This window comes from Manis pentadactyla, chromosome 5 (assembly GCF_030020395.1).
Source record: "Manis pentadactyla isolate mManPen7 chromosome 5, mManPen7.hap1, whole genome shotgun sequence".
NCBI lineage: Eukaryota > Metazoa > Chordata > Mammalia > Pholidota > Manidae > Manis > Manis pentadactyla.
Genome location: NC_080023.1, coordinates 154,839,275 through 154,860,290, shown reverse-complemented (window position 1 = coordinate 154,860,290; position 21,016 = coordinate 154,839,275). Strand labels below are relative to the sequence as shown.

General features: G+C 43.4%; 1 protein-coding gene across 5 annotated transcripts in view; it reads right to left on the bottom strand.

The window, feature by feature from the left end:
- Positions 1–2,363: 2,363 nt before the first annotated feature.
- CBFA2T2 (CBFA2/RUNX1 partner transcriptional co-repressor 2) overlaps positions 2,364–21,016 on the bottom strand; it is a 179,465-nt gene continuing 160,812 nt past the window's right edge. For 3 of the 5 annotated variants that reach the window (XM_036902540.2, XM_057502915.1, XM_036902542.2), the window contains exons 10-11: positions 13,426–13,616; positions 2,364–7,080 (exon numbers count right to left, since the gene is read on the bottom strand). In XM_036902540.2, coding sequence (XP_036758435.1) covers positions 6,781–7,080; positions 13,426–13,616 — 491 coding nt within the window. In that variant the 3' untranslated portion in view covers positions 2,364–6,780. The remainder of the gene's footprint in view (positions 7,081–13,425; positions 13,617–21,016) is intronic. The other 2 variants (XR_008997934.1, XM_036902541.2) reach the window with 2 other exon arrangements.

Here is a 21,016-nt window from a genome sequence, read left to right as displayed (position 1 = left end):
TGTAACTGAGAAACACAAGTCAGTAGGCTCCTTGATTCTTTGCTTGGTAAATTAAAAAAAGGGTTCTCCCCTGGCAACCTGCCTTCCAGAAGTTACAACTCTTCCCTGTTTTCCATCTCTCCGTCTCTGTATAACAAGGAATCATAGTGACGCTTCACTCATCTTCAGATTCATCTAATCTGTACAATAGTGCGCTGAGTATGTACTTCAACAATTACTTGTCATTGCCAGAATCCTATTTTCAAACCTCCCTAGTTATTTTTAATCTTCTTGCTTTTCCCAGCACCATCTTCAGAGGCTTCGTATTTTATGTTCTGTACCTGATAATAAACCTGAAGTCCCAGGGATCTAAATCGTTTATTGTTCCTGCTTACTCTTGCTCATAGTGGCTCATTTCCTTGGATGCTTAGTAATTGGTTTGGACCATTTATAATTAATTGGTTGATATCCAATGTTGTTTTTTAATATTTTGGTATTTTTCTCCAGAGGATCTGCATTTTTGCTTCTGCAAGACACCAGGAGATACTACAAGCCTAGAATCATCTTGATTTCTCAGGCCAGGAAGTCTTTAGCCTCTGGAGTAATGAAAATCTGAACCTCAGCCCCTGGAGAGCACAGACATGAGTGGTCTTTTTCTTTCCTCCATCAAGGCAGAGAGGGATGTTTGCTGCTTAGTACCCTTTGCAGACAGGCCGATTTTCCCTGCTTACCTTTCCACTGAGGCCAAAGCTGGAGTGACCTGGCTTCTTGGAGAGGTCCCAGTTGTGTGTCTCCATTTTCTACAGGCTCAAAAGTCTGAACACATTCCTCCTAGAGGCAGTTAATCCCTCACTCTCTACTTCTGGGTTTCTTTTGCTCCCAAGCATCACGTTTCCTCTTCTGTATTGGACTACCTCTGTGGTTTCAGTTTACTCTCATTTTTTCCTAGCCCTTCAGGATTTCCTATACTTTCTCATCTGTGACCACAGCAATGCAGCCACATTCTTTAGAATTTACCTGGCAGCTGGGTGAATTATGGTAATGGCAAATTTTTGCTCTGTCATTTCTAAAGCAAATTTAACAGTATTTTACTGTATAATCACTTGAGTCCCTGGGATCTTTTTTCCCAGAGCTAAGGCAGACTGGATTGCTGACTTGTCTACAAAATGTGCTTTTGTGCTAGGCTGACAGTCACAAGGCTGAGACCCGGTAATTTCCAAGCAGTGGACTGCAGTAACGGGCAGCTACCGAGAAAGAACGACGGTTGGCACTACCTGTATAAAAGAGCATACAGCTAAGGTCCCACCTTGCCTTCTGGGACCAAGGCCACAGCCCAGCCTTTCTTCCCACCCTGAGATCTAGCAACCAACACCTCCCTTCCCATTTTGGGGGCCTGTGAAACCCGTGGTGCCAACAAACCTCTTCGGCAAGGTTGCTTAGTAGGTCTAGGCCAGAGGTCAGGGGTGGGTATTCAGATGGTAAGAGTGTGGCCAGGGCCTTGAGAAGTGAGGTCTCAGGTCCCTGTCAAACTGGACTGAGAGCCTCTGTACACACAGGTCTGCCTACACCATCTGTGTCATGTCACAGCTGGTTAAACCACCTCAGAACCATGGAAATACTTCCCAGATCTGCTGGAGGCTTGGCAAGCTAGCGGGCTTTCAAAGGAAAGCAGTGTGAACGCATGTTTCAAGGATCCAAGAAATGTTTGGTTTGAGTTTGGAAAACTATCCCAAAGAAATCATGCAAAGGAAGATGTTCACTTCAGTATGCTGGACACGAAAAACTTGAAAGCAATCCAATTGCCCAACAGGAGGTAAAGAGTTAAGAAAATTATGGCCTCGATTAAATTATACAACTGTTAGGCAAATAAATGTGAAGGCAATAATGAAGTTATTTATGCTTTAACATCAGGGTAAAAAGGATGTGAAAACATTCACAAGTCTGGGTATATTAAACATTTTAAGGAAATACTTAAGAGTTACTAGAAGAAAATACCTACAAGCCCACTATCCTAATTTTCAAACTTTCTGTGGTTTTCTTAAGAGATCACTTAATGGTGAATAAGGTCATCAAGCCTTGGGAGTGTGTCTCTAAGCTGTTGGGACTTGACTGCAGACGTGCTGGGTGGGCAGGCAAAGCCGCAGGCATGAGCAGTTAGGCTTGTTGGGCGTGGGCCCCTCTGCTGTTTCCTAGAGGTCCAGCAGCTGGAATCACGTCCTTATCAGAAAGTACCTCCTGCTTTCATTCTCCTGGGCGCTTGTCAGGCCCCAGCAAGAAGGCCAAGCTGGTAGGAGGAGGAGGGACACACAAACCTGCCGGCAGGGTGCCTTGCAGTGTCTACACCACCTTCCCTCCCAGTCCCATTCCAGCTTAAGTCAGAAAAGGAATATAGCCTTTTTATTGACTACTTTTAAGTAGAACAAACTAAATACATATTTAACAGTTTTGGTTCATTTATACAGTACATTAAATAAGTTATGCACAGAGTTAAGTAACAAAAGTTCCTATCCGAATAAAATGACAAAGCACAGAAACACCAGACTCTACCGCATCCTGTGGGTGGTTTCACATTCATCATCCGCCTTTAAAAATCACACTTAATTTTCAACTTATTTACAGTATTGGCTTTATGGATGGAGCTTTTGTAGCCTCATCTGGAACCTGGAAAGCCATGAATGTGGACTGAAGGCCTCTTAGCCAAACAGCACTTCCAACCATTCACCTAATGCCTATTGCTGCTTCTCTCTGCCAACTCCAATGTGGGGACAGGGCTGTCCCTGCCAGCCGCACATGCCCTATTTGGTATAAGCATCAATGAGTGTACACTGGGCAGTCATGAGCCTGACCAGATGAGCTCTGCAGGAGCAGCACCGTCTCTGGGGCTGTGGAGGGGAAGTGGGGATGCAAGGCTCATGATGGAAAAGGTCACCCACACCTTCATCTTTGGAAATGAGCATCTCAGTGCACCTGGGCAGAGAGGCAGGTAGTCAATGTTTTGGTTTCACAGAACTATAGACACTGTCGTTCAGAGCCTGCCCGGTGCCCCACCCCTCCCCATTCCAGGCTGGACTCCTCCTCGACAGCGGGCCACCTGGCCTGAGCTCGAACAGCACAGGGGCCTCTGGCTTCTCCATTTGGTTCAAGCATACAACACCATCCAGTTTTCTGTAAATAGGTAAAAAAAAAAAAAAAACGTAAGGAAGTTGGTTTGGTCTACTAACCTGGGAGCCTGGAAACCAGTTCTGAAGAAAGCCTCCAAGATGAATTCTATTTTAAATGATTTATTCAATCCATAATCTCTTCTACAGTTCCCAGGACAACAGCATCCTGTCGTTATTCATGCTTTCATTCTGAAGCCCTTACCACCACACAGTGCTTCATCTGGACAAGACCTTGGCAACCACCAAATGCACTGGGCCTCCAAATGCACTATCTTCTGAACTACCCAGACAAGGTCTATACCCTCGGCAAGCAGGTGAGGGCACTGGGGAACAGGTCAACTTTGGGACAAGGCCATACAAAATAAAGTGTAGATTTTCTGTCTAGAAGCTGAAGATGCTCACATTGATGCCAAGAAGTGAGGCGCTCCTGGTAGGCCAATGGGCCCAGATGGGCAAAGGACATCCTATACTGCAGAGGGCACACTGCAGCCAATGTCGGACATGGGCCTGTGCTGGGTAAATGTGTCGTTTTCAGACTTAGAGCCGTTCAGAGACATACATGACTCAACACTGTCCAAGGCCAGATCCACTCTGTGACCTCAGGGTCACGACTGTGCTTGAGCAGATGTGCTAGAGCCCCCCTGGAGCTTCAGGGACCCTCCAAAGTGGAGCACTCACACCTCATCAGGTGGGCTGCCTATTCTTGAGCAGGTGAAATTAACCAACTTCTTCCCCAGTCAGCTTTCACCTATGCATGAAGGCAGGTACAGGTGGGCAGTGGGGATCCAAAGGACGACTGAAGACAGTAAGATCCAGCCTCAGGCACCCTTGGAACACTTACAGACAGCTCCCATTTTGGTCACTTTTACATGTCTCTGGTTCCTGCAGCCATTCCTCACTGGGCAGAGGACAATGATGTCCCATCACTCAGTGTCCCTCGGTGGGTGATGCTGAGCCCCAGACTCCTCCAGGTGTGCTCTGAGGGCTGGGCAGGCAGGTGTCACACTTGTTTTGGTTTCTAGTGTAACCCTGAAGAGCCTGTGATGGCCCTGCCACCTCCTCCACTACCACCACTCCAAGCCCTGCTTTTTTGGTTCCCCATAAAGGCTGGTCCTCTCAGCTGCTATATTAAGATATTTTCAATCTAACTAGATGATGTGGGAAGCCTGAACTTGCACCCTCAACCTGGTACCTGGGGTGGTGTCAGCAGACAATGGAACCAAGCAGGAAACCAGGACATACCCCTGACCTTTCAGCCTCCTTGAGCCACCCCAAGACAGTGCCCCCTCTCCTCACAACCAGAGAGCTGGGGAATTTCAGAAAGGAGGGAGCTAAAGAAAGGGATTCTTTAAATCTGATACCCTAGCAACATGTGTGAAATTGACCAAATTAACCCAATGAGGTTTGAGCACTGAACTGGTATGGCATACTGCCCAGGTTTTCAGCTTTGCCTCTAGGTAGCCCATTAGCAAAACAGTCTAGAAGAGCATTACAGAAACTCTTAAAACTAACCTGTCATGATGGGAAATACAGCCCACAAAAGTCAGCTAGCACCTGCACCTTAAATGCAAACTTTAGCTGTAGAAGTAGTAATTGAGCCCTGATGAGTAGTATTTTTTCAGTTTTGGCTCTTTATTCCAACCAGGAAAAACGTGAGCTGTCCTGGCTAGTCCTGTGGCCACTAAAGATTTGAAGAACCTGCCTGGGTATTTATTCAACTTGCTGAGGAAAAGACAGCGAGCTGAGGACTGACCCAGTAGACACCAGGAAACCACCTCCTGCTATAATTAACTGATTTATAGTGTTTGCGAAATCCTCATGGGACATCTAACTCAAAAGGAAACGTAGGCAAGTCCTGTCTATGAGACTGACTTCATCCCTGTTAAAGTCAGGGACAACCCCAACTGCTACACTTTAAGGAGCTCCTTAATACAGTAACACTAGTCTGGTTTTCTTTCTCTGGGTATACCACACTTTACGCAATGGAAATTCAGGTATTTTAAAGATGCTTTGTACTGAGTTTCTTTCAAGATAGGAAATCCTTGGATAAGGTAAATTAGGGACTTAAAAGTTCAAGTAGGACACACCTATATGCAAGGGCTACCTATGCTGACCCCTTTCCGACATGGGACTGAGAACTTTTATTTCACTCTGGTCAGTGCACAGAAACTAGCCATTTAAAGCTGGGCTTTCAAGGGCCAGCAGGAGAAGGGCCAACAGAATCACCCTGACTGATTACTTGGGGCAAGAGGATGCTGGAGGCTTTGAAGTGGAGAGTGGGAGAGTCAGGGTCCTTGGGCGCCCAACAAAACCCGAATGGCAGAGAATGTGTGTGGCAATTTCTAACATTTTAGAAGGGGTACAGGTGATGTCATGTTTGGAGAGCCAGGTAAGCTGCTGGAAAACTCCCTAAAGATTGGAAGAAAAATTGGTCAGCCTCCCTCAAAATGGTTGTAGCATTTCACAGAACTTTCCTGAGCTCAAATAGGGAGAATATCAAATAGGTAACACAAGAAAAGGTAAACTGAGATTTTACGCCTGATAAAACTGACACAGTATGTATAATGGTGAGGTTTGAAGAATTCTTTTGGTCTAGGAGGGCTGCTCAGATATAACCAGGCCTTGACTGGTGAGGCAAGTCCTAGCCACACATCCCATCCCATGGGACAGCTATGGCTTAAGAGGTGCCAAAGAGACCATGGGAAGGTGATCCACATGATGATTTAGACATGCATGGGATGAGACGAAGTGACACAGAACAAGTCTGTGCCAACAGCCAAGCGGTGATCAAAGGTTCTGCATTTCTAAGAAATGATCCATCCATTCAGTAATTTGATGATACTAGTTTGGCCAACATGCTCAGAGAGAAGAAACTACCCACAATTGAGTCTCATTCTCCCTCAGACCAATCCATGTGCTTGAAACTATTTTCTGCACAAGCAAAATCAAATAAGGAAGAAAAAAAATGGGTTCCAAACTAAAGTAGCAAACCAGGTTGGAAAATCTTGTCCAAAATGATCTGTGATGCTTGGTGGAAGTTTTATTTATTTTTTATTATTACAGGTGCTTTTGCTAAAGAGGTGACTTCTTTCTTGTGATTTCTGATAATCTTAACAAGTCTGAACAGCAGAGTTAAGGAGGGAGTCCTGAGTGCTGCTTTTTGCCTGCCCAAGTCCTGGTGGGGCCAATCAGTGGCATCAGCTGAGGGTGGAAATGGGGCTTCAGAAGCGGCTGGGGGTGAGAGGGGCCTTCCTGACAGCCTGCTGTCAGCCTCCAGGCCTCTGCTGTGGGAGGACGGTGGAGTAGGAGGCAGTGTGGGGAGCTGATGGTCTACACTGAAAAGGACCTGGCCATGCCAGCCTCAGCTGGGATGGGAACAAACCAAGAAGCCATGGAGGAGGAGCTCCAGCCAGCTGCCTGTGTGCAGAGAGAATGGCATACTAGTTCCTCCAAGGACATAGACAGGAAGCTGGGGCAAGTGTCTGGAGAGGCTGTGACATACGCAGTGTTTGATTGCTCTTCTCTTGCCTCCACTCCACTTCTTGCTGATGAGCCAACAGCTACTTGTCAGGGTTCAAACAGCCAGCCTCGTGCTATGCTTGTGATTCCATAAGCTCATCAGGGGAAGCGAATCTGGGGCTCAGAGTCCATTGGTGTCGATGGCAGTCACGGAGGCAGGTGTTGAGGAGCGTGAGGTGGTTGCCGAGGTCTTGTCCAGGTTTGGGCTTGGCACACTGCAGTCGGTGGACCTGGCTGAGGAGCCCCTCCCTCCAGGAAGCAAAGGCCGGCTCTGGCCGTGGGGACTCTGGCCATGCAGGTTCTGGCCACAGAGGCGGTGGTGCCGCTCCCAGTCCTTGTGCTGGCAGAAAGAGCCGCAGTACCGGGCAATGTTGCAACCACTGCAAGTCTCGCTGGCTTTGCGGCCACAGTTCCAGCAGTTCTGCAAGACACACAGGCATGGTTAGTGGCTTGCATCTTGTGGGACAGGCCAGCCATCACCCGTCACCCACGCTGTAGAAGAAGGGGCTGTATGGGGCAGCGTGTGCTTTGGAGCTGCACAACCCTGGGCTTATCCTGCCACCACAGCCATCTGTCTATGTGCAGGAAATACACACTCCTCTCTGCATTTCCTTCACCTGTAAAACAGGTCACTTACTGGCCGTGGCTGGCAGGGCACAGGGTGAGGGTCTGTGAAAACACACACACGGCTGCCGGGCAAACAGGAGCGTGGGTAGTTGTGCTACTTCCTCTGTGCCCACTCTCCTTTCAGTGATGTGCTTCTCACCGGCAGGCTGGGGAGCAAGGGGTCACCCCAGATACACTGCAGCACTCAGAGCCCCGGAGGTCTCCCTACTACTCTGTGTACTCCTGGAGAGCAGGCAGGCACCGCTAAGGTTTGGCAGGAACCAGTGGAGGCAGAGAGATGGGGGGTGGGGTGGGGGAAGCTGGCTGGCTGAGGAAGCACTAATTCTGTAACATAAGATGTCAGCAAGTGAGGCTTGGTTAGAGCTCCAAATAAGTAATGAAAGAAGCAGTAGGAACAGTGGTTGAACGGATGTTACCCTTCCAAAGCAACGAAGGAAAGTGTAGTCTCATGAGGCAGCAGCCACTGATGCAGCCCCCACCTGCCCCTTGGGTGTCCTCTTTGCTGGAGTCACATGAGTGTTCTGTACCCAAGGTCTCCAGGAACTCCACCACCCCCATCTCAGGAGAAAAGCCTATGGCACTGGCCAGGTAAAGCAATCAGGAAAAGGCAAGGCTTTCTGAAGTGCCAGGAAGGACTGGAGCAGCCTGTCAGCTCCTCCCCAACCCAAGTCCTCCACCGTGGCAGAAGCCAATCACAAGGCTCAGCCTGACCACTTCTGTAGTCCCCTCGGGGAAGAAAGACAATGCCCCCAACAAAATCTGGATGCTTACTCAGGTAGAAAACAACAGAAAACAAGAGCTGAAAAGGACTTGGGTCCCTTGGCCCACTGCCTGCTTTTACAAATGTGACACTGAGAGCCAGAACATAGGGGACTTGACCAGGGCCACATGGCTCTGCAGAGTTGGGAACCCAGGCCTCCAGACTCCAATGCATTCCTGGTACAAGTTTGGTTTCAAAGAGCTAAAATTCTTTAGAATGGACTGAGACTCCTTCTCACACAACAGTCTTCTCAAGAAATACACTCTAGGGAATGCCCAAAATTGCCAACACGAATACCAGAGCATGAAAATAGGGAATAGGAGTATTCCTTAAGTTACATTTACAGATCCTCAAGCAAACTGCATTCCAGTGAATTTCATACTTTTGAGTTGGACAGGCTGACTGCAAACAATGCTTTCAGAACATTATCATTTGGAGGGAAGAACTCAGTTATTGCCGGTAAGGGGAAACTGTGGAAACACAGGCTAACAGGTCAGTTCCGACCAAATGGGAGAGCCTTTATGCCCCTGCCTGAGGCTGCAGGGGCACTGCAAGCTGGGCTGGAGCATTAAACCACTGGTACTTTCACCTTGGCTGCCACTGTATTTAAAATAGTATTTCATGATTCATGAGATACAATAAAACAAGATAAATAGCCTCCCTCCAGAGGCAGGATCGGAGAAATGCAAGAACATGGTTAGTGTCAAGCAGCCAGGGTGAAAAGGACACTTCATGTCCCCTCTCCTCGTGGCTTTTCCCTGACTTAACCACGAGGCTTTTTGCCAAGATATAAAAGACAAAAGGTTTACTGTCATAGTCACCCTTCAAACCAGCATTCCTCAAAGCTGGAGCAACACATGTGGCCAGACTCCCTCATAGTTAATGGGAGATGGTACAAACCTTCTGAACTACTGGCCAAGAAATCAGCAGTAGGATTCCACATTTTCCTGTCAAGCATGATATACAGGTATACAGGTTTTCCCCACTACCAGAAAGCACAGTTCCCTATGAAACTTTGTGAACCAAAACGGCCTAAAGCAAAGAACCAATTACCATTCATTTGTATGGAAAGTTTTCGAGCATTTCCAAAAAATAACCTCTTGCAGACTTTTCTGACACCTTAGGACACATCTTGTTAATGGCTGCACAAACTAAATCAAGATAAAGTCCAGATGCTGACACAGTTCAAGGCTATGGCAGCTTGAGGCTGATGCTGAATGTGGTTCCTGGGGAGAAGCTTGGCAGGGCCCCCTTACTGCAAAACAAATGCTGAATGCTATTTTTACTTCCTGTGTTTTTTTTATGCAAGTGAAAATCCTCTCTGGATTTTTTTTGGTTAGTGAAAACAAGTACCAATGTAGGTCTTTCATAAAAGTGAAGTGGTGTAACACAAACTTTCAAAAAGCAGGGGATACCTGTACTCCATGTGTGGCCTGGGGACCATCTGTATCTGAACAACTGGAACTTGTCAAAATCCCAGACCTCCCTGACCTTACTGCAAAACTGGCCCAAAGAAAAGATGACTGGCCATCTTACAGTCAACTGCTAGCCCATTATGTTTGTCCGGAAATCCAGGTTGGGGGCAGCAGGTACCCTGTAGCAGGGATGACCGGACCTCTTACACCATTCCCTCTATCTAAAGCATTACAGGTGAGACAGCTGGGTCTGGCAGGAGAGGAGGCAGCTGTTTTCCAAGAGCAGGAGCTACCATACCACTGCTTACACATGTATGTTGTTAACAACACAGCAAAACCCTTTCCATCTGCACAGTGTAATATAGTTTAAAAACACTTCCACTACCATGATCTAATTTTATCTTCCTAAAAATGAAGGTATCAGCAGGACAGGGGCTGCTACATATCCACAATAAAGAGAAGGAAACTGACTCCTTAAAGATACATAGTCAGTGAGAGGGGGACCTGTGACCAGAACTCAGGGTTCCTAACTAACCTCAGTCTTGGGCTCCTTCCTCTATAAACAACCACCTCTCACAGGATGAATGAGAAACTCCAGGTATATCCGCTAGACTTCAAGTAGAATTTTCTGGATGCAATGAAGGGGAATCAGCCCTTCTGGTTGAATGCCAACTTACACAAAGCTATCCCTCCTGTTTGGAAAAGAAAGTTTGCTGGGCAGATGTTGGTATGTGGCTCACCTACAAGCCACTTTGTGCACTGTTTAAAATTACAGCTCCTTGTAAAGCACAATCCCATATATGAAGGGCTGGGATTTAAACCATGTAGTCCAGATCCAGAATTCATGCTCTTAGCCAAAATGTCACACTCCTTTGGAGAACTATGTTTATCTAGATAAACATAGATATAAATGTAGATAAATAAGGACAAATACAGATATTGACATGGATGGCTTGATACATAATTAAAAAAACACAACAGAAAGATACCACTGCTCAAAAACAATTCTAAAGAAAAAGTAGGAGGGGAGAAAGAAAAGGGGAGGGTTAAAGGAACTGTCTTCTCACAATTCAGTGTCTTTGTTGGAGTCCGACAATATGGAATTTTTTCACATCCACTGTGATGGCCAAATCATGGGCATTTCATCTTCATGTTGCCATGCTTAGCATTGCTATACTGAAAGGGATCATTTAATAGGATGAGGTCAAATTTCTCTTGTTTAAAAAAACAAACCAAGTTCTTTGTAACTTCGGAGAATGTCCTGAAGACAGCTGATCTCTTAACCAGCAGATAGGAATCTACCTTCCTAAAAAACAGGCTTATTCAATCTACAGATTCATGTAATCCCTAAAATTTTCAATGAACTAGAACACACATTTCTGAAATTCATATGGAACCACAAAAGACCCCAAATAGCCAAAGCCATCCTGAGAAAGAAGAACAAAGCTGGGGATATTGCACTCCCTGACTTCAAGGTATATTACAAAGCTATAGTGATCCAAACAGAATGGTACTGGCACAAGAACAGACCCACAGATCAATGGAACAGAATAGAAAGCCCAGATAGAAACCCATGCACATACAGTCAATGAGAATACGATAAAGGAGCCATGGATGTACAATGGGGAAAAGACAGCCTCTTCAACAACTGGTGCTGGGGAAACTGGACAGTTACATGTAAGAGAATGAAACTGGATTATTGTCTAACTCCATACACAAAAGTAAACTCGAAATGGATAAAAAACCTGAATGTAAGACAATGAAATCATAAAACTCCTAGAAAAAAACAGAGACAAAAATCTCCTGAATGTTAAGTATGAGCAATTTTTTCCTGGACACATCTCCTCAAGCAAGGGAAACAAGATTATAAATGAACAAATGGGATTACATTTAACTAAAAAGCTCTGTATAGCAAAGGAAGCCACCAGCAGAACAAAAAGGCATCCTACAGTATGGGAGAAAATATTCATAAATGACTCATCTGATAAGGGGTTAGCATCTAAAATATATAAAAGAGCTCATATGCCTCAACACCAAATAAACAAATAACCTGATTAAAAAATGGGCAGAGGACCCGAACAGACATTTCTCCAAAGAAGAAATATGTATGGCCAACAAGCACATGGAAAGATGCTCCACAACACTAATCATCAGGGAAATGCAAATTAAAACCACTATGAGATACCACCTCAAGCCAGTCAGAATGGCCACTATCCAGAAGACAAGAAATAACAAGTGTTGGCGAGGATGTGGAGAAATGGGAACTCTCCTACACTGTTGGTGGGAATGTCAATTGGTACAACTGCTGTGGAAAGCAGTATGGAGGTTCCTCAAAAAACTAAAAATAGAAATACCATTTGACCCAGTAATTCCACTTCAAGGAATTTACCTGAAGAAAACAAAATCCCTGAGTCGAAAAGATGTATGTATCCCTATGTTTATTGCTGCATTATTTACAACAGCCAATAGTTGGAAGCAAACTAAGTGTCCATCAACAGATGAACGGATAAAGATGTGGTACACACACACAATGGAATATTAATCAGCCATCAAAAAAAAAGAAAGAAAGAAACCCTGTCATTTGCAACAACATGCATAGATCTAGAGGGTATTATGCTCAGTGAAATAAGCCAGGCGGAGAAAGACAAATACCGTATGTTATCACTTATTTGTAGAATATAAAAACAAAATAAAACAGAATAAACAAAACAGTAGTAAACTCAAGAGACACTGAGAAGTGACTAGTGATTACCATGGGGAAGGGGTTGGGTTGGGGTGCAGGGTGGGTCTGAGGGGGATAAAGGGGCACAAAAATTCTCAATTATAATGTAAGTTGTCACGGGGACAGTAGTACAGCATGGAGAATATAGCCAATGATTCTGTAACATCTTCCTATATTGAAAGATAGTAACCACACTAGTGGGGGTGGGGATTTAATAATATGGGTAACTGTTGAACCACTGTGTTGTATATCTGAAACCAATATCAGATTGTATATCAATACTTCAATTTAAAAAAATAGGCTTGTTACAGGACTTAAAGTTTATCTTAAAGCCAAAAAATGATTAAAATGAAAGTTCATTTCATTACATTCAAAAGGGCTGTTATGATGTATCTGTCATATATTTTTTCTTTCAATTCATTCACTTTTGCCTTCATCATGGCACAAGAGTGTCCTGTACAGTTATCACCAAGTTCTGGGCCTTGGGTCGTGGAGAGCAGGCAGGTCTGTCTGATTCACCACTTCAGTCCATAAAAGAACATTCCTATTTATAAACAGACCAGATGCATCTCCTGCATCTCCTTACTCCTGCACTCCTTGGCTTCAGCAGTGTGGGATTATGCCAGTTAAATTCCCTAAGCCACAGCTTTCCTTATTTGTAAAACTAAAAGCAAACAATACCTACCTCATAGGGTCACTGTGAGGATCAAAAAGACCATACATACACCGCTCCACGTCTAGCACACCATGAGCCCACTCAGTCAGTGGTGGTCATCATCATCACATGATTCCACAAACTCTGCCCTTAGGATTAATTTTCAAAATTTGAGCCAACATATGTAAGAATATAGTATGATAATTGACAAACTTTTCTGGCACTGGATAAAAATTATAATTATCTAGTTCAAGAATGGACTATTGAGATTAGCATGTATAATGTGGGGGGAGCACAGGGAGGGCTGTGCAACACAGAGAAGACAAGTAGTGATTCTACAGCATCTTACTATGCTGATGGACAGTGACTGTAATTGGGTTTGTGGCGGGGGACTTGGTGATGGGGGAAGTCTAGTAAACATAATGTTCCTCATGTAATTGTAGATTAATGATACTAAAATAAAAAAAATAAAAAATAAAAAAAAGAATGGACTGTTGAGTCTTACTGCCCAGAACTTCAGAAGCAAGCATGGGCTTGGTTACTCCAACTGTCCCAACCCTGGCCCCCAGGGCTAACAGATCTCTCACCTCTGTTGACTCTTCTTGCTCATTTATGACGAGGAAGGCATCCTCTGCAGCCTGCCGTTTAACATCCGCTATGGTTTGCTCCATCCGAGCTCTCTCTGTTGCAATCACTTCAAAGGCTTTTTGCTCTGCCTCAGCAACGGCTTTCTGTACTTCTGACATGGCCTGAATTTTCACCTTATTCACAGCTTCTTCTAGAAGAAAGTGACAGTAAAATCAACTGGCCGAGAAATCTTTTCCCTCCCACTCTATGTCATTTCCAAGCAGAGGGAGAGCTGAAACAAGATGGCTTTTCTAGAAATACACAGGGATGAACCTATGACCTATTCATTTGTATTCTTAGACTTACTTGTCCATTCATGCAATCATCTGTTGGGTATGTAGATGCGACTGCAAAATATGGAATATATAGATGGGCACTGTGTTAGGGGCTGGGGATACCTAGGTGGCTAAGATGTATGTAGTTCACATTTTCATAACGGTTCATGATCAAGTATATAGGTGGCTTAGATGCCATGATTTATGTCAGTTTAAGGTAAGAGTTCCAAGGGGAAAAGCTCTACAAGTGGCAGGAGAGGATCAAGAAAATGTGTCTTCCTTTAGATGGTAGGTAGAAATGAATTTTTAGAAAATCTTGCATCCCATGCTGAAGAATTTGGCCTTTTATAATAACAAAAATGTGAACCCCCTAAGAGGTGCTATGCAAGGAGAAAAGAAGACTGAAGACAGATACCAATTGGAGGCTGGAGAAATAATCCAGCTGATTTTTTTCTTAAGACTTAATTTAGGCAGAAGCAAATGGCACAGTGGAAGGAATGAGGTAGAATGAAGTTGGTAATATCAAAGAGTTTGGAGATGGAGGTGGAAGTAAAGCCAAAGAATGGTAGTGCTATGCAAATGGATAATAAGCAAAATATTGGTGTGGAGAGGCAAGTGAGAAGGTTGAGATGCCTCTGGGGCATCCAGGTACAAATGAACAGCCACTCCATATGATACACTCAATGCATTTGCCCTTCAACCCTAAGTCCTAATGTGAATGACCTCCTCTTGAGTCAACAAGCCTGGTTAATCCAGAAGCCTAAGGAAACTCCCTTGCTGTTTGGCTCTTGCACATGGTGTAGGATCAAAGGAAGTCTAGAGTATCCTAGATTGCTACCTAGAACTTTCCATCTTATTGCTCCAGCATTAAGAAAAGAAAGTTTTCACTCCAGATGCCAAGCATGGTGCAAAATTGTCTTGACACTGAACTCCACACTTTCTTCACTCTGAATATCCACAACACAGGTCTATTGTGGCCCACGACAGTTAACTTTCATTGGTCTCTTATTAGTTTACAGGTAGGTGTTAAGTGTCTCTTATGGCGCCAACATAACATACATTTTAATTCTCTCAGTTTAAGGATCCATCAATAGAAGTTGCAGTTTGGATAACTACCTTACTGAAGGTCATCTAAGGTCACAGAAGGCACCATAGCAAAGAGTCAAACTTAGCTGGCCTAAGGCCAAAGTTTGGATCTTAATTACAATTAACTAATAATACCTAAGTAGAAAATCATTAGTTATCAGAATAGATTTTATGCATGGTAATCTCTCTACCTTAATAATTGCTATCTATCTTCATTTCCCACAATTCTATCCCATTTCTTGGTAATATACTTGCTCTTTTCCTATCCCAAAGATTTTTCCAAGTTGCTATGTAGTTTTCCAAATTATTTTTAATGGTAAAATAATAGTTTGTTGTGTTGTCACACTGTCACATCACATAATCATCCAGGAATATATGGATATTTCCCAGGTTGCCTCTCTCTTGCCCCAAGAATATACTGAAAATGGCATCTTTAATATATACTGTTGCTTCTTTGACAATTTGTGTGCCTAAGTCTGGATCATTTGTGCTTTTAAAAGGAAAAGATTCAAAAGTATGGGGGTAAAGAATGATTTCAAGAATTTGCATGTACTCACAGTTGGAAATACTTAGTAATTTCCTACATAAACCTCTGATGAATTATGTAGTGTCATTAATGGGGTCATCTAAAAATGTGTCAACAACTGGGTGTTAAACACTTTGGTGGCTAACTGATCAACGTTGCTTTATCTTGTAGTTTCCTGACTGCCACTTTCCTGATATACAATATGCTAATTTGTATTGTTGATAACATAATTTGTGTGTTCCTATCTTTTGTCCATTTGCTTATCATGGTCTTGATGGCCCTGAAAGAGTCTTTATGAATGACAGGTATTAACTTTTTTGTACTGGACTATATTACTGGGAAAGGGAGGCAAGGAGGAAAAGGCTAATATTTGGATAAGGGAAATATTAGGGATACAAGGTTAGTTCAATCCTCAATCCTACCACAACAGTCTGAACCCTCCTTTATTCTTGCAGAAAATCAAGCCTACCAGGAATAGTCTTCACAAAGCTAGGGACAGACAGGCGGAGCCAACATGGCGGCGTGAGTAGGACAGTGGGAATCTCCTCCCAAAAACATATATACTTTTGAAAATACAACAAACACAACTAGCCCTAAAAGAGAGACCAGAAGACGCAGGACAGTGGCCAGACTGCAGCTGCACCAGCGAGAACCCAGCGACTGGTGAAAGGGGTAAGATACAAGCCCCGGCCCGGCGGGACCCGGGCGCCCCTCCCCCCAGCTCCCGGCGGGAGAACAATAGGCAGAGCGGGAGGGAGACGGAGCCCAGGACTGCCGAACACCCAGCCCCAGCCATCCGGGCCAGAGCGCAGACACAGTACATGCCCAGGGGGCCCTGGATACTGGGGGAACAGGGAGTAAGACCTCTGAGCGGGTGCTGAAGCTGATGCCCCTGTGACAAAGAAAAGCGGGGGCTTTTTGAAAGTCTTAAAGGGACAGGGACTTAACAGCTTGACGGAAACAACCCAGGTCACAGTACAGCAGCTGGAAATTACAGGGAAAACCGGGTGCACTAACCCCCTGGGCAACAGCTCTGAGACCCCTCACGGAGGCAAACAGTCAAGCAGCCCCCCCATCCATCACCCCACCGGGCGCTGCGAAAGCAGAGAAGCAGCCTGAGACAAATTCCGCCCACAGAAAGGGAAATTTCTCCCTCCCGGCCAGGCAAGACACAAAGACCCAGTCTACACGCAATTACCCAACACAAGCCACTAGGGGTCGCAGTTGCCCCAGTAAAGAAAGGCCAGTAGTAAGTGAAAATTTTGGCCCTCCCAGCTGACAGTCAATAGCACCTGTCAACATGAAAAGGCAAAAAATATGATCCAGACAAGACTAACCCAGACAGCTTCAGCATCTGCTACATCTTCCCCTGAGAAGGAATCTGGGGAGATAGATTTAGCCAGTCTACCTGAAAAAGAATTCAAAACAAAAGTCATAACCATGCTGATGGACTTGCAGAGAAATATGCAAGAACTAAGGAAGGAGAATTCAGAAATAAAACAAGCTCTGGAAGGACTTCAAAACAGAATGGACGAGATGCAAGAGACCATTAATGGACTAGAAAACAGAGAACAGGAACGCAGAGAAGCTGATGCAGAGAGAGATAAAAGGATCTCCAGGAATGAAAGAATTTTAAGAGAGCTGAGTGATCAATATAAAAGGAATAATATAAGAATCATAGGCATTCCAGAAGAAGTAGAGAGAGAAAAGGGGATAGAAAATGTCTTTGAAGAAATAATTGCTGAAAATTTCCCCAAACTAGGGGAAGAAATGGCCTCTCAGACCACAGAGGTACACAGAACTCCCATGACAAGGGATCCAAGGAGGGCAACACCAAGACACATAATAATTAAAATGGCAAAGATCAAAGACAAGGACAAAGTATTACAAGCAGCCAGAGAGAAAAAAAAGGTTACCTACAAAGGAAAACCCATCAGGCTATCATCAGACTTCTCAACAGAAACCCTACAGGCCAGAAGAGAATGGCATGATATACTTAATGCAATGAAACAGAAGGGCCTCGAACCAAGACTACTGTATCCAGCACGAATATCATTTAAATATGAAGGAGGGATTAAACAATTCCCAGACAAGCAAAAGTTGAGGGAATTTGCCTCCCACAAACCACTTCTACAGGGCATCCTACAGGGACTGCTCTAGATGGGAGCACTCCTAAAAAGAGCACACAACAAAACACCCAACATATGAAGAAGGGAGGAGGAGGAATAAGAAGGGAGAGAAATAAAGAATCATCAGATTGTGTTTATAATAGCTCAACAAGCGAGTTAAGTTAGACAGTAAGACAGTAAAGAAGCTAACCCTAAACCTTTGGTAACCACAAACTTAAAGCCTGCAATGGCAATAAATTCATACCTTTCAATAATCACCCTAAATGTAAATGGACTGAATGCACCAATCAAAAGACACAGAGTAATAGAATGGATAAAAAAGCAAGATCCATCCATATGCTGCTTACAAGAGACTCACCTCAAACCCAAAGACGCGCACAGACTTAAAGTCAAGGGATGGAAAAAGATATTTCAAGCAAACAACAGAGAGAAGAAAGCAGGTGTTGCAATTCTGGTATCAGACAAAACAGACTTCAAAATAAAGAAAGTAACAAAAGACAAAGAAGGACATTACATAATGATAAAGGCCTCAGTCCATCAAGAGGATATAACCATTATAAATATATATGCACCCAATACAGGAGCACCAACATACCTGAAACAAATATTAACAGAACTAAAGGAGGAAATAGAATGCAATGCATTCATTCTAGGAGACTTCAACACACCACTCACTCCAAAGGACAGATTCACCAGACAGAAAATAAGTAAGGACACAGAGGCACTGAACAACACACTAGAACAGATGGACCTAATAGACATCTACAGAACTCTACATCCAAAAGCAACAGGATACACGTTCTTCTCAAGTGCACATTGAACATTCTCCAGAATAGACCACATACTAGGACACAAAAAGAGCCTCAGTAAATTCCAAAAGATTGAAATCCTACCAACCAACTTTTCAGACCACAAAGGCATTAAACTAGAAATAAACTGTTCAAAGAAAGCAAAAAGGCTCACAAACACATGGAGGCTAAACAACACGCTCCTAAATAATCAATGGATCAATGACCAAATCAAAATGGAGATCCAGCAATATATGGAAACAAATGACAACAACAACACTAAGCCCCAACTTCTCTGGGACGCAGCAAAAGCAGTCTTAAGAGGAAAGTATATAGCACTCCAAGCATATTTAAAAAAGGAAGAGCAATCCCAAATGAACGGTCTAATGTCACAACTATCAAAATTGGAAAAAGAAGAACAAATGAGGCCTAAGGTCAGCAGAAGGAGGGACATAATAAAGATCAGAGAAGAAATAAATAAAATTGAGAAGAATAAAACAATAGCAAAAATCAATGAAACCAAGAGCTGGTTCTTCGAGAAAATAAACAAAATAGATAAGCCTCTAGCCAGACTTATTAAGAGGAAAAGAGAGTCAACACAAATCAACAGTATCAGAAACGAGAAAGGAAAAATCACAACAGATCCCGCAGAAATACAAAGAATTATTAGAGACTACTATGAAAACCTATATGCTAACAAGCTGGGAAACCTAGGAGAAATGGACAACTTCCTAGAAAAATACAACCTTCCAAGACTGACCCAAAAAGAAATAGAAAATCTAAACAGACCAATTACCAGCAACGAAATTGAAGCGGTAATCAAAAAACTACCAAAGAACAAAACCCCCGGGCCAGATGGATTTACCTCGGAATTTTATCAGACATACAGGGAAGACATAATACCCATTCTCCTTAAAGTTTTCCAAGAAATAGAAGAGGAGGGGATACTCCCAAACTCATTCTATGAAGCTAACATCACCCTAATACCAAAACCAGGCAAAGACACCACCAAAAAAGAAAACTACAGACCAATATCCCTGATGAACGTAGACGCAAAAATACTCAACAAAATTTTAGCAAACCGAATTCAAAAATACATCAAAACCATCGTACACCATGACCAAGTGGGATTCATCCCAGGGATGCAAGGATGGCACAACATTCGAAAGTCCATCAATATCATCCACCACATCAACAAAAAGAAAGACAAAAACCACATGATCATCTCCATAGATGCTGAAAAAGCATTTGACAAAGTTCAACATCCATTCATGATAAAAACTCTCAGCAAAATGGGAATAGAGGGCAAGTACCTCAACATAATAAAGGCCATCTATGAAAAACCCACAGCCAACATTATATTGAATAGCGAGAAGCTGAAAGCATTTCCGCTGAGATCGGGAACTAGACAGGGATGCCCACTCTCTCCACTGTTACTTAACATTGTACTAGAGGTCCTAGCCACGGCAATCAGACAAAACAAAAAAATACAAGGAATCCAGATTGGCAAAGAAGAAGTCAAACTGTCACTATTTGCAGATGACATGATACTGTACATAAAAAACCCTAAAGACTCCACCCTAGAACTACTAGAACTGATAACGGAATACAGCAAAGTTGCAGGATACAAAATCAACACACAGAAATCTGTGGCTTTCCTATATACCAACAATGAACCAACAGAAAGAGAAATCAGGAAAACAACTCCATTCACAATTGCATCAAAAAAAATAAAATACCTAGGAATAAACCTAACCAAAGAAGTGAAAGACTTATATTCTGAAAACTACAAGTCACTCTTAAAAGAAATTAAAGGGGACACTAACAGATGGAAACGCATCCCATGCTCATGGCTACGAAGAATTAATATCGTCAAAATGGCCATCCTGCCCAAAGCAATATACAGATTTGATGCAATCCCTATGAAACTACCAGCAACATTCTTCAATGAACTGGAACAAATAATTCAAAAATTCATATGGAACCACCAAAGACCCCGAATAGCCAAAGCAATCCTGAGAAAGAAGAATAAAGTAGGGGGGATCTCACTCCCCAACTTCAAGCTCTATTATAAAGCCATAGTAATCAAGACAATTTGGTACTGGCACAAGAACAGAGCCACAGACCAATGGAACAGACTAGACAATCCAGACATTAACTCAGACATATATGGTCAATTAATATTTGATAAAGGAGCCATGGACATACAATGGCGAAATGACAGTCTCTTCAACAGATGGTGCTGGCAAAACTGGACAGCTACATGTAGGAGAATGAAACTGGACCATCGTCTAACCCCATATACAAAAGTAAACTCAAAATGGATCAAAGACCTGAATGTAAGTCATGAAACCATTAAACTCTTGGAAGAAAACATAGGCACAAACCTCTTAGACATAAACATGAGTGACCTCTTCTTGAACATATCTCCCCGGGCAAGGAAAACAACAGCAAAAATGAACAAGTGGGACAATATTAAGCTGAAAAGCTTCTGTACAGCAAAAGACACCATCAATAGAACAAAAAGGAACCCTACAGTATGGGAGAATATCTTTGAAAATGACACATCCGATAAAGGCTTGACGTCCAGAATATATAAAGAGCTCACACGCCTCAACAAACAAAAAACAAATAACCCAATTAAAAAATGGGCAAAGGAACTGAACAGACGGTTCTCCAAAAAAGAAATACAGATGGCCAACAGACACATGAAAAGATGCTCCACATCGCTAATTATCAGAGAAATG